We start from the raw sequence: 15,109 nt of genomic DNA on the forward strand, positions 1-15,109 counted from the left end.
GGGAGGTATCACTTGAAAACTCATAATTTGTTGATCATTATTGGCCTGGTAAAATACGTGTGGCAAATCTTATATATAAAGTTATAAAATTCTACTGTATGACATTACTGAGACATGTTTCAAGAAAAGCAGCCACAAACCAGCTCCTCAGAGATAAAAGGCAAACTGATGTCTCAGCCAGGTGTCAACAAAAGCAAATGGACCAACACCTGGTAAAGTGGCCATTCCTCGGCAGGAAAAAGGGTGTGAGTGAGAAATTTACATCTTGGCAAAGAAACAGCTGGAGGTTCCCATCCCCACAGACTTTCTGTCTCCTCAACCCCAGCTGGAGATGATTCTCAACGAAGAGGATGATTCTCAAAGTATAAGAATGGGGAACAGACGTCCCAAGTTATTCTTCCCTTTCTTTCTACCCACAGCAGCCACAACACCTGACGAACAAAGAAATAGCTTTGGACTGAGGGAGGGATCCTGTCTGAAAGGAATTAAGCCAGTAAGACTACTGAAGTGTGTGGTGAGACAGATTTTTGCTTTGAATTCACTTAGCTTGTTAAAAGAAAAGGAGTACTTGTGGCACCTTAGAGACTAACCAATTTATTTGAGCATGAGCTTTCGTGAGCTACAGCTCACATAAATTGGTTAGTCTCTAAGGTGCCACAAGTACTCCTTTTTTTTTTGCGAATACAGACTAACACGGCTGTTACTCTGAAACTTAGCTAGTTAAATTAGGTATTCGTTGCATTTTATTTTTATTTTCTTGTAACCAATTCTGACTTTTATGCCTCATTACTTGTAATGACTTAAAATCTATCTTTCTGTAGTTAATAAACTTTTTTTATTGTTTGATCTAAACCAGTGTGTTTGAGGAAACTCCATTTGAGATAACAGGATTTGTGCATATCATGTTCTATTAACAAAATGACGGCCTTTATATGAGCTTATCTTGTCCAGAAGACTGGGCAGTAAGACCCACATTTCTGGAGGAAAGTCTGAGATTGGGAATATTCTGGCTTTGCTTTTCAGTATAATTCAAGAGTGGCTGACCATAGATCTCATATAGTTTTGCTGGGAGTAATTTACATGCTGGAGGCTGTGTGTGAGCAGACCACCCAGAGAAGCAGAGAAAAGGCACCCAAGGCTGGGGAACTGAGGGGACACAGCTGTTCAACAGTCCAGATTATACCCTGGGGAATGTCACACTCTGATAGGAAGCTTCAGTAAAAAAAAAAGTTACCTACCTTTCATAACTGTTTTTCTTCAAGATGTGTTGCTCTTGTTGATTCCAAGTAGATGTGTGCGGGCCGCCTGCACAGTTGCCGGAAGGTTTTTCCCCTAGCGGTATCCATTTGGTTGGTTTAGGCGCTCCCTGAAGTTGCACCTTCTTGGCTCCGTATATAGGGCCCTGCCAACCTGCCACCTCTTCAGTTCCTTCTTGCTGGATTACTCTGACAGATGGGTAGGTAGGCAGGTCTTGGAATGGAAATGAGCAACACATCTCGAAGAACATCAGTTATGAAAGACAGGTAACTGTTTTTTCTTCTTCGAGTGCTTGCTCATGTCGATTCCAAGTAGGTTACTCCCAAGCAGTACCATGAAGGTGTGGGCAGAGTTCATGGATTCACTGATTGAAGCACTGCTTTGCCAAATGCAACATTGTCCTGGCCTGCTGAGTAATGGAATAGTGAGAAGTGAAGGCGTGGACTAGAGCTCTGCAGATCTCCTGGATCGGGACCTGCACCAGGAATGCCACCGAGAAGGCCTGCACCCTTGTGGAGTGTGCTGTCAGTGCAGGGACAGTTATCTTTGCCAAATCATAGCACGCCCCGATATAGAATGTGATCCATGATTAAATTCTTTGTGAAAACATTGGAAGCCATTCATACTGTGACAAATAGTCGGTTTGATTTCCGAAATGGCTTCGTCCATTCGATATAAAAGGCCAATGCCTGCCGAATGTCCAGAGAATGGAACTTTTGTTCCCGGATGTTAGGATGTGGCTTTAGAGTAAAAAAATGGGAGAAAAATGTCCTGATTGGCATGAAACTGAGAGATGACCTTAGGAAGAAAGGCTGGATGATGCACCTTGTCCTTACAGAAGATTGTGTAAGGAGGTTCGGCTGTTAGGGATTTAAACTCAGACACCCTCCTAACTGAAGTGATTGTCACCAGAAATGCCACTTTCCATGACAGAATAGTAAGCATGTCACTAGGGGCTCAAAGGGGGGGCCATTAGTCTGGAAAGCACCAGGTTGAAGTCCCGTGCAGAGATCGGTTGTTGTCAATCTGTCAAGTCCTTTAGCAAAATTGGCCGACCATCGGGTTAGTGAAGACTGATCAGCTGGCAACCACTGGGTGAAATGCAGACATGGCAGCCAGGTGAACCTTTATTGATGACACCGAGAGACCTTGCTGCTTCAGGTGCAAGAGACAGTCCAAGATAAAGGGTACTGATTAGCGCAGAAAAGAAGTGTGCTTCTGTAATGACCAAATCACAAATCTCTTCCACTTAGCTAAGTAGGTGACCCTAGTGGATGGCTTCCTACTGCCAAGAAGGACCTCTCTAACAGGACCTGAGCAAGTGAGCTCCAATGGGTTTAGCCAAGAAACTTCCAAGCTGTGAGGTGGAAAGACTTGAGGTTGGGATTCTGAAGGTGGCCGTGATCATGGGTGATCAGGTCTGGGAGCAGAGGCAGGGTGACCAGACCTTCCACTGACAGTTCCAGGAGCATGGTGTACCAGTGTTGATAGGGCCAGGCTGGAGCTATTTATATCACAGAACATCCGTCTCTCCTCACTTTGCGCAGCACCTTGTGAATGTCTGGAATGGGTTGAAATGCATAGAAGAGATGGCCCTTCCAGGGAAGGAGGAATGCATCCGTGATTGAGCCCGGGCTTTATTCAGGAAGGAGAAGAACTGCAGACACTTCCAGTTGTGCCTCGTTGTGAACAAATCTATCTGGGGAACTCCCCACAGTTGGAAGATGTTGTTCACAATGTCCGTGCAAATGGACCACTCGTGGTTGTGACAGGATCTACTGAGATGGTCTGCCAACTCATTCGGAGAACCTGGGAGGTAGGTTGCCTCCAGATGTGTTATGCAGAAGTCCGACAGCTTGAGGGCTTCCTGGCACAGGGGAGAGGAGCGTGCTCCACCCTGTCTGTTTATATCAAACACCGCTGTTGTATTGTCTGTCATGACTGATATACATCTCCCCTTCGGATGGGCTTGGAAGGTCTGGCAGGCTAGACGAACTGCTCTCAGCTCCCTGGCATTGATGTGGAACGTGAGTTCTGCTTGGGACCATAGGCCTTGAGTTCTGAGCCTTCCTAGATGTGCTCCCCACCGCTGACACACCCATGACCAGGGTTGTGGCCTGGAGAAAGATATTCCTGTGCACATGGCTTGCGGGTTGAGCCACCATATGAAAGCCTCAAGCACCACCAAGGAAAGTATCTTATCCAAGCTGTCCTTGTTTGGCCGATACACTAATGCTAACCAAGCCTGGATGGGCCTGAGCCTCACTCTGGCATGCTGTACTACATACGTACAGGCAACCATGTGTCCAAGGAGCTTCAAGCAATTCCATGCCATGGCGGTAGGGTATCGTCTGAGACCCTCTATAATGTTGCAAAGCATCTGGAACCATGATTCTGGTTGGAATGCCCTGGCTTGTCTCAAATCTAACAACGCTCTTATGAACTCTATCCTCTGAGGGGGGATAGGGTTGATTTTTGAACATTCAGCAATAGGCCCAATCAGTCGAAAGTTGACCTTATCAAGTTTACATGTGCCTCCACCTGTGCTCTGGAGTGGCCCTTGACAAGTCAGTCGTAAAGGTACGGAAACTCCTGCACCTGCCGCTTTTTCAGGAAAGCGGCCACGACTGCCATGAACTTGGTGAACACCTGAGGTGCCACTCACAGGCCGAAGGGGAGGACTGTAAACTGATAGTGAGCGTGGTTCACTATGAAACCGAGGAATCTTTTGTGGGATGGGGCTACCAAAATATTAAAGTACATGTCCTTCAAGTTGAGGATGGCATACCAATCCCCCAGTGAGGGGATAATGGAGGCCAAGGAGACCATGTAGAACTTCAATCTCTTCATGAGCCTGTTGAGATTTCGGAGGTCCAAAATGGGTCTGAGACCATCCTGGGCTTTCGGGATTAGGAAATAATAGGAGTAGAATCCCTTGCTCCTTAGTTCCTGAGGAACTTTCCCTACTGTCCTGGTTCTTAGGAGCATCTGCACCTTCTGCATTAGAAGTTGCTCATGAGAGGGGTCCTTGAAGGGGGATGGGAGGGAGAACTGGAGAAAATATTCCAGTTCTACCGTGTGGAACACCCAGTGGTCTGATGTAATCTGGGCCCACGCAGGGTAGAAATGGGATAAGCAGTCTGAAAAATAAGGAGGGGAAGGATCCGGATCCTGAATTGGCGTTTCACCCTCGGGCACACCCTCAAAATGCTTGTTTGGGGCCAGAAGATTGCTTTGCCTGTCCAGAGCCCTGAGAAGATGAAGGAGGAGGCCTCCTCCTATGGTTCTTGTTGCACCTCCCAGAGTAATCCTGCCTGTTCTGGGACTGGTAAAAATGAGGCCTAGGCTGAGGTCTGAAATGTTTCCTTTGTGTTGCCAGAGTATGCAGATGAGGGTAGCTCTCGAGTCTTTAATGCTGTGAAGCCATGTGTCGGTCTTTTCCAATAAAAGAGTAGAACCCTCAAATGGGAGGTCCTGAATGGTCGCCGGACCTCATACGGGAGTCCTGAGGCTTGGAGCCAGGAACTGTGCCTCATTGCTACAGCTGAAGCCATCTGGGTAGCCAAGTCAGCCACATCCAGGGCTGCTTGTAATGAGGCCCATGCCACCAACTTACCCTCTTCCACCATGGCTTGAGGTTGGGATAACTCTGTCCGGAACGCAGAGGGCAACAGCTCTGTGAACTTCAACATAGCTTCCCAGGAGTTAAAGCTATATCTACTAAGGAGTGCCTAATGGTTCTAGATCTGAAGCTGGAGCCCCCAGTAGAGTAAATTTTTCTACTGAAAAGGTCCAGCTTCTTAGCGTCCCTAGCTCTTGGAGATGGCCCTTGTTGCCCTGATCACTTGTGTTCATTTGCCACAGCCACCACTAAAGAGCCTGGTGGTGGATGAGAATCGAAATGCTCAAACCCGTTAGACAGCACAAAATACTTTCTCTCAGTCCTCTTCACAATCAGGGGCAGAGAGGCAGAGGTCTGCCACAACAATTTAATGGTGTCTTGAGTTGTCTTAATGAGTGGCAGGGCAATTTGGGATGGACCTGAGGGAGCCAGGATGTCTACCATGGGGTCCAAGGACTCGGCAACTTCCTCAACCTCAAGCCCCAGGTTCTGGGCCACTCTCTTTAGGAGCTGTTGGTGGACACTGCTATCCTCGAGCACTGGAGCAGAAGCGGTTCCTGTGATTACTTCGTCCGGCAACGAGGAAGATGAGGCCCTAACAGGAACCAGCTTGTGCTCTTTCCCTTCCTCACTGAGAGGGTAGCATGGTGCCAGCTCTTCTGGTGTGGTGACCGGTTCAGCGTTGAGCAGCTGGTCCTGCACTGAAGGAGGTGGGGGAGGTGCATAGATTTCTGAGCTTGCTGATACTGACCTCCTGGAATAGGACCCTTGGGCTTGGTGGAACGCCCACCGCATCCAAAAAGGCCATTGCACTGGCACCTGCCACTGTGTGGGCCAGGGCATACGGGGAAACTGCTGTTGTTGCCCATGTCTAACTTCGAGCACCTCCGTTCTGACCTATGCCGGTTCCATCTGGATGTGTATGATTCCACCTCCAAGTCCAATGGAGAGGACTCACTATGTGAGGAGCATGGAGGAGTGGTGCCAGTCGGTGCCAGGGACCGGTGCAGAGAAACAGGAGACTGGTGTGGCACCATTGCTGGTCTGCTCCTGGAAGGCACCGGGGAGTGGTGCCGAGGTGACGGTGACCAGCAAGGTACCATAACCAGTTTGTTAAGGGATGATGCCAAGGATCTTGTGGTGCCAGTGTTCTCGGGCCTGGTCTTGCCTGGTTGGAGAAGGTGGTGCGGTGAAGCCAATGAGCTCTCCAGCCACCTCAAATGTCTCAGACATGGAGGGCAGCTCTAAAGCCTCTGCATGGTTCTCCTGAAGAGGGGAGTCCATTGGTACTGGACTCAACTGACCCCTTGTTGCGGCAGGAGTCAACAGTGCCAAGCTAGGTGGGTACAGTGCTTGAGTGGCCTGGTGTGAGTGGCACTGCACTCAAGTCCTTTCGCTCTGGTTTTGGAGTGGGTGAGCACCCCCTGTTCGACTTCTTTTTCTTCTCATGGGGCACTGGAGATTGGGAGCGGTGCTGCACACACTAGTAGGAGCTGAGCTCCTCTGCAGACAGCCCTCCTGGGGCTGAGAGTCTCTATCAGAGTCCTTTCTTAGCTCTGAGGCCTCCCTTGTCGATGCCAGCATGCTCTGAATCGATGCAGACATGCTAGGTATAATTTTGGCCGAATTGAGCTCTGCGTGGGGGCAAAGGGCGGCCTCCATCAGAAGAATTTTCAACCGTTGATCTCTCTCTTTTTGGGTCCTGGAGTGGAATCCCCTGCAGATTTTACAGTGGTCCTTCTGATGAGATTCCCCCACACACTTCAGGCAAGAAGCGGGAGGGTCGCTCCTGGGCATAGGTTTATTACAAGCTGTGCAGGGTTTAAACCCTAGAGACCGAAGCATGCCCCGGTGCCGGGGTTGGGTGGGTGGTAGGAAGGGGATAACCCTGAGAACTATATATATTTAAACTAACTATCTAGTCAATTAGTACTATTATAACTATTTATAGGGATGATCAGAAGACCCCTAGGGAAAGGGCTTACTGAAGCAAGAGAGAACGAGCATTCCGACCAACTGTCACAGTCTGTAAGAAGGAACTGAAGAGGCAGCAGGTCGGCAGGGCCCTATACACGGCACCATGAAGGCATGATTCCAAGGCTCCTAAACCGACCCGATGGGTACCACTAACAGAAAAACCTTCCGGCACATACCTACTTGGAATCGACATGAGCAAACACTCGAAGAAGAATATGTACTTGTACATTAAATTTTGTTACCTTTAGTAGAAAGATTCTTCTCCATCTCAGGCCTTTGCTACTTATTTTCAGATTGTAGGCTGAGTTAGGCACTTAAGTGTGGATTTTATAGATTTATGCAGGCTCTGGGGTTGTGTTATAATGATACTGTAAATTGGTGGGTGACTCAGCACAAATAAGTTATGGCAGAAATCAGCAAGGTTTTTTTCATCAGGGTAAGCAAATACAAACAAAACAATTTCTAATGTGGGGTTTAACCCAGTCCTCAGAAACTAAATGATGAGCCCTTCCTTCCCACTGGCATTCTAATACCCTTCTGCTGCAGACCTGTGCCAAAAGGATGGGGAAGAGAAACCATAATTAACTCTTTGCTTACTGGAGATGGGCTATTGCCCCCTTCATCCTATCCAAGGTACTCACATTTGAAAATCAGACACTATATGTCCCTTTCAACAACTGCCTCATAATCTTTACCAGTGAATATGTCAGGCCAGTTAGAATTTCCAACAAACTTTAAATCCCTCTTATTATTAGAATAGACTAAACTCACTTGGTTTTTATTTTTACATGAATGCTTACTTACTTATCATAGGAATCCATGGCTATGACCCATTTGCACAGACCTTCCGCTGCTGTGGAAGCATTTCGAATCTTGTCTGGTACAAACTCAGGATTTGAGATATATTGTTTCCTGATGATGGCCATGTAAGCTGGAGGAATGTTGTCCTTATCATATTCATGAAGCGACTGCAGAAATCTTATATCACCTAGAACTCTCTTTGCTGGACCCCAGAAATCCTCTATTTTTTTCCCTGAGCCTGATGGATCTGGAATTTTATCTGATTTGATGCCTTTCAGGATGCATATAGCTTCCATAACTAGCTTGACACCTGAAGGAGGACTCTTCATTGACTTCACAACTGTGATATCCTTAAAATAAATGACATAAATATTACTGGTTTCAGAGTAACAGCCGTGTTAGTCTGTATTCGCAAAAAGAAAAGGAGTACTTGGTTAGTCTCTAAGGTGCCACAAGTACTCCTTTTCTTTTTATAAATATTACTGCTTCAGACATAGCATTAGACCCACTTTTCTAACGTATCACAATCATTCTATGTATGTTACAGTACTACTTTTCCATATATGTTTGCTAGAATCATACTTGGTATTTTAAACTTAATGTGATCTCAGGATCACAGACAAAAATTAATGTACACTGTACAAATATACCATATATTCATTTTTAATAGTATCTGTCTATTAAATCTTTCATTTTTAAGTATAGGAAGACAATACCCCAGTGTTTTGTCTGCTTAGCCCCTTCTTCCAGTATATGCATTATGGCACTACATGGGTTGAAATAATACTGACAATTAAACAAAGATCATCACACCTGAAATCTGATCAACAGTTAGTTTAGAGAATGAGAAATTTCTTACCTGAGTTTTCTCTTTAGATTAGCAGCTTCTTTCCTCATTCATCATTAATGGTTAATGTCTACCCACATACCTATTAAATTCAGAGGCAGTCCAATATTGTTGCTGGAGACTCCAGGCCTAAGTTCCAACGTTTGGTTCAGGACACCAGAAGAGTTATTCCAAAGAGACAGAAACATTTCAGCAACCCATTATTAGCACTAAGACAATAACTTGATATAATGTCATAATTAACCTTAAGACAATCATATTTTTAAGTCTCCCCTTTGAGAAAAAAATTCTATTTGTATTGTGGTCAATTATCAGACTATCAGGGTAGTCTGAATGAGGAGGGAAGCTGCTAACAGAAAAAAAATTATCAGGTAAGAAATTTCTCGTTCTTTTGCACAGCTTCTCTCCTCATTCATCACTAATGGGAAGTAACTAGAAGTGAATCAAAGAAGTTGGGGGGGGAAGATAAGCAGCATTTTATTTATTATTATAACAGAACGATAAATAGGAATGGAAGTTCCTCCTTATAAAGCAAGACATTATGTGGGAGCCAACCCAGTAGCACATTCCAAACAAAGGATGCCTGTGCAGAGGAATGGAAATTTACACTGCAAATCTTCCTCTGATGACACTTTCTCCCAAATAGCCCTAGAGACTTTTATGGATCGTTTCCCAGATGTCTAGTATGCCCACTGGTTCAGGATTTCAACATCTTGCTAGCAGCCATTTTGAGGCAATAAGGCCTTTTCATTTTGGATAGAATGAGATGAGCAGTGTACAATTGGCAAGTGTACTCCATATACTTCAGATATATCTTTAGAGCACTAGGAATGCTCATTTGTGGCATAAGCTTCTGAAGAAGTGACCAGGGTTTGAACAAAATGATGGGAAAACTACTTCCCAGGAATTATACAAAGAGGAATTTACCTTTAATAGAAATTTTTCTGGAGCTATAAAAATAATCTTTTCCTCACTGCAAGAGCAGATAATGGTGACTGGAAAGGCCAGCTCCAGGCTTGTCTAATCTGTCATTCTGATTAATCTTGGCACCTTATGATACTCAGATGGAATGTCCAATGTACCTACCTACTGCTAAGTAGGACTGTTACCCACATTTCTATCATACTTGGTTGTAGGACTCCAATCAACCATTCTGGAGAAACTCCAATGTAATGGAAATCATCCGAACTTTATGATTAACATTATATTTGTATTATAGTACCATCTGAGGTCTGAGACCCATTGTGATGGACACTGTACAAAGAGAGAGAGTCCCTAACTCAGAGAACTTTCTATTTCCCATCACAACAAAAATATAAATTTGACCAGGTCAGCTGATCCCTGCTGAACTACACTTCTCTTCCAATGCCTACACTATTAACTGTAGGTGTTCCCGGTCTGGATGAAGAAGTCCCTGGTTGAAGAGGTCTGGTCTTTTCCGTAGATGCAATGTAGCCATTCAAATGTGAAGTGCCCCGTGGGACACTGTGTAAGATCATGCAGGATTAGAACCTGGGACCATGGGGGTTCCGTGTTGCCATTGAAAGTTCAGTCCGGGTGTCCACTGGGGGACTAACACCCAACCGAGCCTGAGTGGCAGACCCCAGGCCCACTCATTGGTATATACATCAGAAGTATAAACACTCATACTTCAATCATAAGCCAATCTCTAATGGGAGTGTGGCAGGGCGCACTCTCCTGTGTCTGTTCAAGTCCACAAACCACGCAGAGACTTTTATGCTGGTAAAATACCCAGCAGAGTTTATTTACAGTGTTGGTTCCCATCATCCTTGTACACTATATAGCCTTACTCCTACAGTGTTAGGGGGCCCTCAGCACTTCAGGGAAGAGCAATCAATCAATCTCGCTCTCTGTCTGCTTCCCCCAACTACTTCCTTCCTGTGCGTTGTTGTATCCTCTGCCTAATGGCTTAATTAGCCTCCCAGCTCTCCTCCACCCACCAATTAGGCACAGCTCTTCTTAATAAGGTCTGTTCTGCAGTATTTAATTGGAGCTGCAGTGACCAGAGTGCTGGCTCAGCTGCTGTTGTCCAGCATTCTGTCACAGGGAGGTAGGAAGAAACTTCCCCTATGCACACAATAATGGCATGTTACATGATTTCTTGCACCTTCTTCTGATGCAGACAGTACTGACTGCCATCCTAGACATGACACTAGACTTGATGTATCATTCATCTGATCTCATATGGCCATGTTTGTGGGTTTGTTTGTTTTTTTGTTTTGTTCAGACACGTCACTGATACAACTGTCAAAGTGAACTAAAGAAATGTGTAGTCTGTGATTTTGGAAATTTGTCTTGTAAGTATGCTTCCAATCCTGTGAGGCTTGCTTGCGTAGTGAGTATCCAAAGGTCTACAATAAAAATTGTGCTGGCTTTAAGCATGCTGTTTGTACTTACCTACCCACAAAGGGACATTCAGATGTGATCTAACAAGCCTTTTGGGTTTCTCAGCTACTAATTTCTCCACTGTTTCCCCAAACAGCTCCTCCTCTGTAAGTCTGAATTCATAAGACATCTGTTTAGGATGATTGATTGCTATTCATGGATGTAACATGGCTTCCTTTTAGCCACCAAGTTAGAAGGCATTACTCTTGTCACATATCACATTAAGAGTTAGACCAAGACAGAACCCAAGATGTCTCACTCCAAATAAGGATCATATCCTTAGATTAGGAGCCTCCTGCTTGCCATAACATATGCTTTACTGAGTACATGAAAACCTTTGGTCTCAATGGCTATACCTGAGGCTTTGAAACTTCTGTGCAGTATGTCTTCTTTTTTATGGCTTCTAGACTAATTTTGAAGGAAGTCACCTTCTGATGGCATGTATAAGGATCCATGAATCTAGAACCCAAGGTTGTGGAGTCCTGGGCAGCCAACATCTCCACATCACCACTTGGGAACCAGTCAGAGCAGCATCCTACAATTACTGGAGGGTTAGGTACCGCAGGAAGTACTGCCCAAAGAGGCCGGAGCAACAGAACCCCACAGCTGCCTGATTAGTCCACACCAACTATTTAAACTTGGAAGCTACCCCAGGGAGCTATCTGAGGAACAATGCAGACTCTGGCTTGCAACTCCTACACACCTCGCCTTTCGCTCTGTCTTGCTTCTGACTCCTGCTGTCAACCCCAGCCTTACTTGACTTTGGTACCTGTCTTCTGACTTGGCTTGGTAACTAGTCCCAACTTTTGCCTTATACCCTGGCCTGGATTGACCTTGGTACCCATCTCCTTACTCACCTTGGTATCTAGTCCCAACTCCTGCCTTCGACCCTGGCCATTACAGGATGGCCAGGTGGCCAGACACCACCGAGGCAGCTGCCTATGCCCTGGCCAATACAGGATGATTATCTTTCACTGGTGGTACTACTGCTGCATCAATCTTAAACTCCCCAAATTTATAAAATTTCTTTGTTTTTATATAACATTTTAGTTTGGTTTTTATCAGAAGTCCACAAAAGAGGTGTATAGCTAATAAAGCTTGAAAAGGGAGATATTAGTATTAGTGAGTTCCTTACAAGCCAATGGCATCCTGCCCTAGAAAAGTTATTTATTTTATTTATTCAGTGGGAAGGGTGCACACTATTATTCTGGCCTGGGGGCCATTCAACCAAAAAAAGGCAACGGGTGCAAACCCCTTGATTGTGGAAATAGTTTTCTAGATATCCCCAGGAGCTTGAAATGTTCTTTGCCTGCATGGCCAGGTTAGCTATCACTGATGGACATATTGTAGGAGCAACCTAGTACCACATAGGACTTTATTCAGTATATCAGGAGTCATTTGAAACATAGGAAGGGATTTCTCTCTTATCCCCCTGTAATTCCATGACAGTGCAGCTTCCCGAGGAATGGAATCTTCATATGCCTCTGTTCTGGTCACAGACTGCCTGGAGTGTTCTTTATTCTTTAAGGCAGAGCCAGCCTATGGAGCAGGGGGAGGGGTGGAAAGTCTTTTTCCCATTGTTCAGACTTGGAGCTCCTTTCCCAACTACCGCATGGGTTTATGGCTGATGACCAGAAGGCACAATTCCCATTCCACTGCTTCCTGGTATCTGAACCCCTTTCCGGGGCAGAGCAAAGGCCTTTGCACTGAAAGTCGGATAGGAACAATTGCTATTAAACTACAATCTGAGTTAGCGCTACACAGGAGTGAAAGGCTTCCCTGCATGTCCAAGATGGAGGAGGGATGGTGAGCTTGATACAGGGCACTGTGAGTGCCTCTGTATAGGAGATAAACCCCAGCAAATACTCTCATGAGGGGAGACTTGCAAAGGGGAAGAGGTTTAAGCCCTGACTTTCACCCTCACTTGTTCATTAACAATATTAATTATTGCCTGGTGAAGGTGATGCTTGTTTTTGCCTTTCTGGGACCTGGAATTTCGAAGTTTATAAGACTTATCCCTGGAGATCATGAAAATCCCCCAATTCATAGGGGGAGGAAGGGGAGCTGTGTGAGAGCACTGCTTCTTGGCTCAGGGATCTGAGGATCCACTTCAGTATTTGGGGAGAGGTGAACAGGAGGATTTTGGATCCTTTCAGGGGTTTTTTTCCTGCTCCAGCCAAGTCTATTGCAGGACTTACCCCCTAAGCTGTCCTTAGACTCCCTCCCCAAAATGCTCAAAAGCCTCCAATCAGGCTTTTCTGCACTGGACCTGTGGCTTCTCAGGGAAGGGAACCAACATGCAGCAGTGGAAGGGTTGGCTGTCTGTGAACAGCCAGGACATAATTCATGCTCTGCAGTGCCTATAAATGCTGCCTCACTTAAGGAATACTGCTTAGATTTAGCCTTGTGTTCGCACAACAGTTCTGCCATGCCTGAGGGAGGACAAAGGAGTCCCAAGGAGGAGGTGCTGCAGTGACAAATCCTGATAGTTGAAACCATCATGCTGCCAAATACCAAATCCAGAAGAGGAGGAGGAAGAAAGAGTATAAGTCACTACTGCAAATAAAAAGTAAACTTATAAAACAAAAAGGTTGAGAGAAACTGAACCTCCAATTTGTTCCACCTTGGAGGAGCATGTTGAAGGTCAGAGCTTAATCCTGGAGCCTCCAGCATCAACACTGAACCACCTCCAAATTCCATAGGGGCAGGCAATAACTGTAAGCGATTAATGAGGAGAGAAGCTGGGTAACAGAATAAAAAATTCATTAAAAGTAGTTTCAATACTATGTCTGACCCTAACTCCATTTTTGTGATTTTACAATTGCTTTTTCCTTTTTTAAGAATGGTTTTTCTTTCCTATGCTGCTGAGTGAAAGACCCATACAAATAAACAGTGAAACTGACTGTACGGTGGAAGCAGTGAAACTAACTATAAACAAAGTGCTGTCAAAGGCACAAAGTAATCAAACTGAAAAAATATAGAAATATGTTTCTCTTTCTCAATGGCTTCCGTTATAGTCATCTTAGACACGGTATTCTTATAAAAACCCTAGGCACAACCTTTTTAGACAGAAAAGTAATTTTAAGATTACCCTATTCCTGTAAACTGTTCAGACTTAACTGAACCCACTTTCTTTGGAGATTATCAGACCCAGATAAAAATTTTAAAACGTAAGTGCCTGAAGATAGGCATCTAAATTCCTGTTGAGGCAAGTAAATAAAAGTGGCTTGAATGTCAGAGCTTCTGAACACCCTTCATTCCCACTTCACCCATTTTTACTTTAGAGAATATATTCGGGCACCCAAGTTTGAAATTTTGCCATCACTGTGCAGAGGTTGGGATTCTCTGCATTTGAGACTTGAGATGCAACAACTTTAAATAACATTAGAGTATTCCCATTAGCATAATCATTACCAAAAATATTAATGAACACAGTCCCTATATAGAATCATTAGGGATTCCAATCCTCACAAGCTTCTATGAAGAATACACACTTTTAATTTATAAGCAGTTTTTTGACTATATTTATAATTTAAAACTAAAGCCATAAGTAGAGTTAATAAAATCATTATAATGTGAAACAGTCAAAGGATTTCTGAAAATCTAACTATATTAAGATTTGTTGGTTCTGTTCTAACTAGATTAAGTTATTTTATTTTTAAAGTTATCAGTTTTATCTGACATTATTTAGCTTTCACAAATCTGTGCTGACACACACATATTAAATCTTAAAAACTGTCCATACAAAATGATGTCAGGAAATTTTTCTAATTTAGTGCTCAATAGGTCCTGAGTTAGGATGTACAAATCTGTAATCTTCATCTTTTTTCCCCAGAATTTCTGTGTTTGAAACCTGGTACTATAGTTGCTGTTTTCCAATCACCTAATACTTCTTCAATAGTAAAATATTTCCTAAAACTAGTTGTTAATAAATCAACTATTTGAACCATAATGTCAAATAGCATGTACAGAGATGTAACTAAGCACATCCTGTGCTCTGTCTAGTTTTAATTTATAGAAATACTTCTCGATAAATGTTATGGTTATTTTGATATATTATTAATATTCACCTTCCAAAAAAAACTGGAAAGAAATTGTGCAATTTCCTTTTCAATAACCAACAATTTCTTACTTTACAAGAGAGTGAGTGGAACCATGAATAAGGTAGCAAAATTCTGCAGTTCTAGGCAAATATAGGA

At 44.2% G+C, this 15,109-nt stretch overlaps 1 protein-coding gene across 12 annotated transcripts in view; it reads right to left on the reverse strand.

Moving 5' to 3' along the window:
• The window catches only part of DNAH7 (dynein axonemal heavy chain 7), a 270,100-nt gene that overhangs the window by 82,255 nt on the left and 172,736 nt on the right, over window positions 1–15,109 (reverse strand). For all 12 annotated transcript variants that reach the window (XR_012154342.1, XM_073306229.1, XM_073306230.1 and 9 more), the window contains one exon: window positions 7,661–8,007. Coding sequence is in view for 11 of the 12 variants with exons in the window: in XM_073306229.1 (XP_073162330.1) it covers window positions 7,661–8,007 (347 nt within the window). In the remaining variant the exon portion in view is untranslated. The remainder of the gene's footprint in view (window positions 1–7,660; window positions 8,008–15,109) is intronic.

This window comes from Lepidochelys kempii, chromosome 11 (assembly GCF_965140265.1).
Source record: "Lepidochelys kempii isolate rLepKem1 chromosome 11, rLepKem1.hap2, whole genome shotgun sequence".
NCBI lineage: Eukaryota > Metazoa > Chordata > Testudines > Cheloniidae > Lepidochelys > Lepidochelys kempii.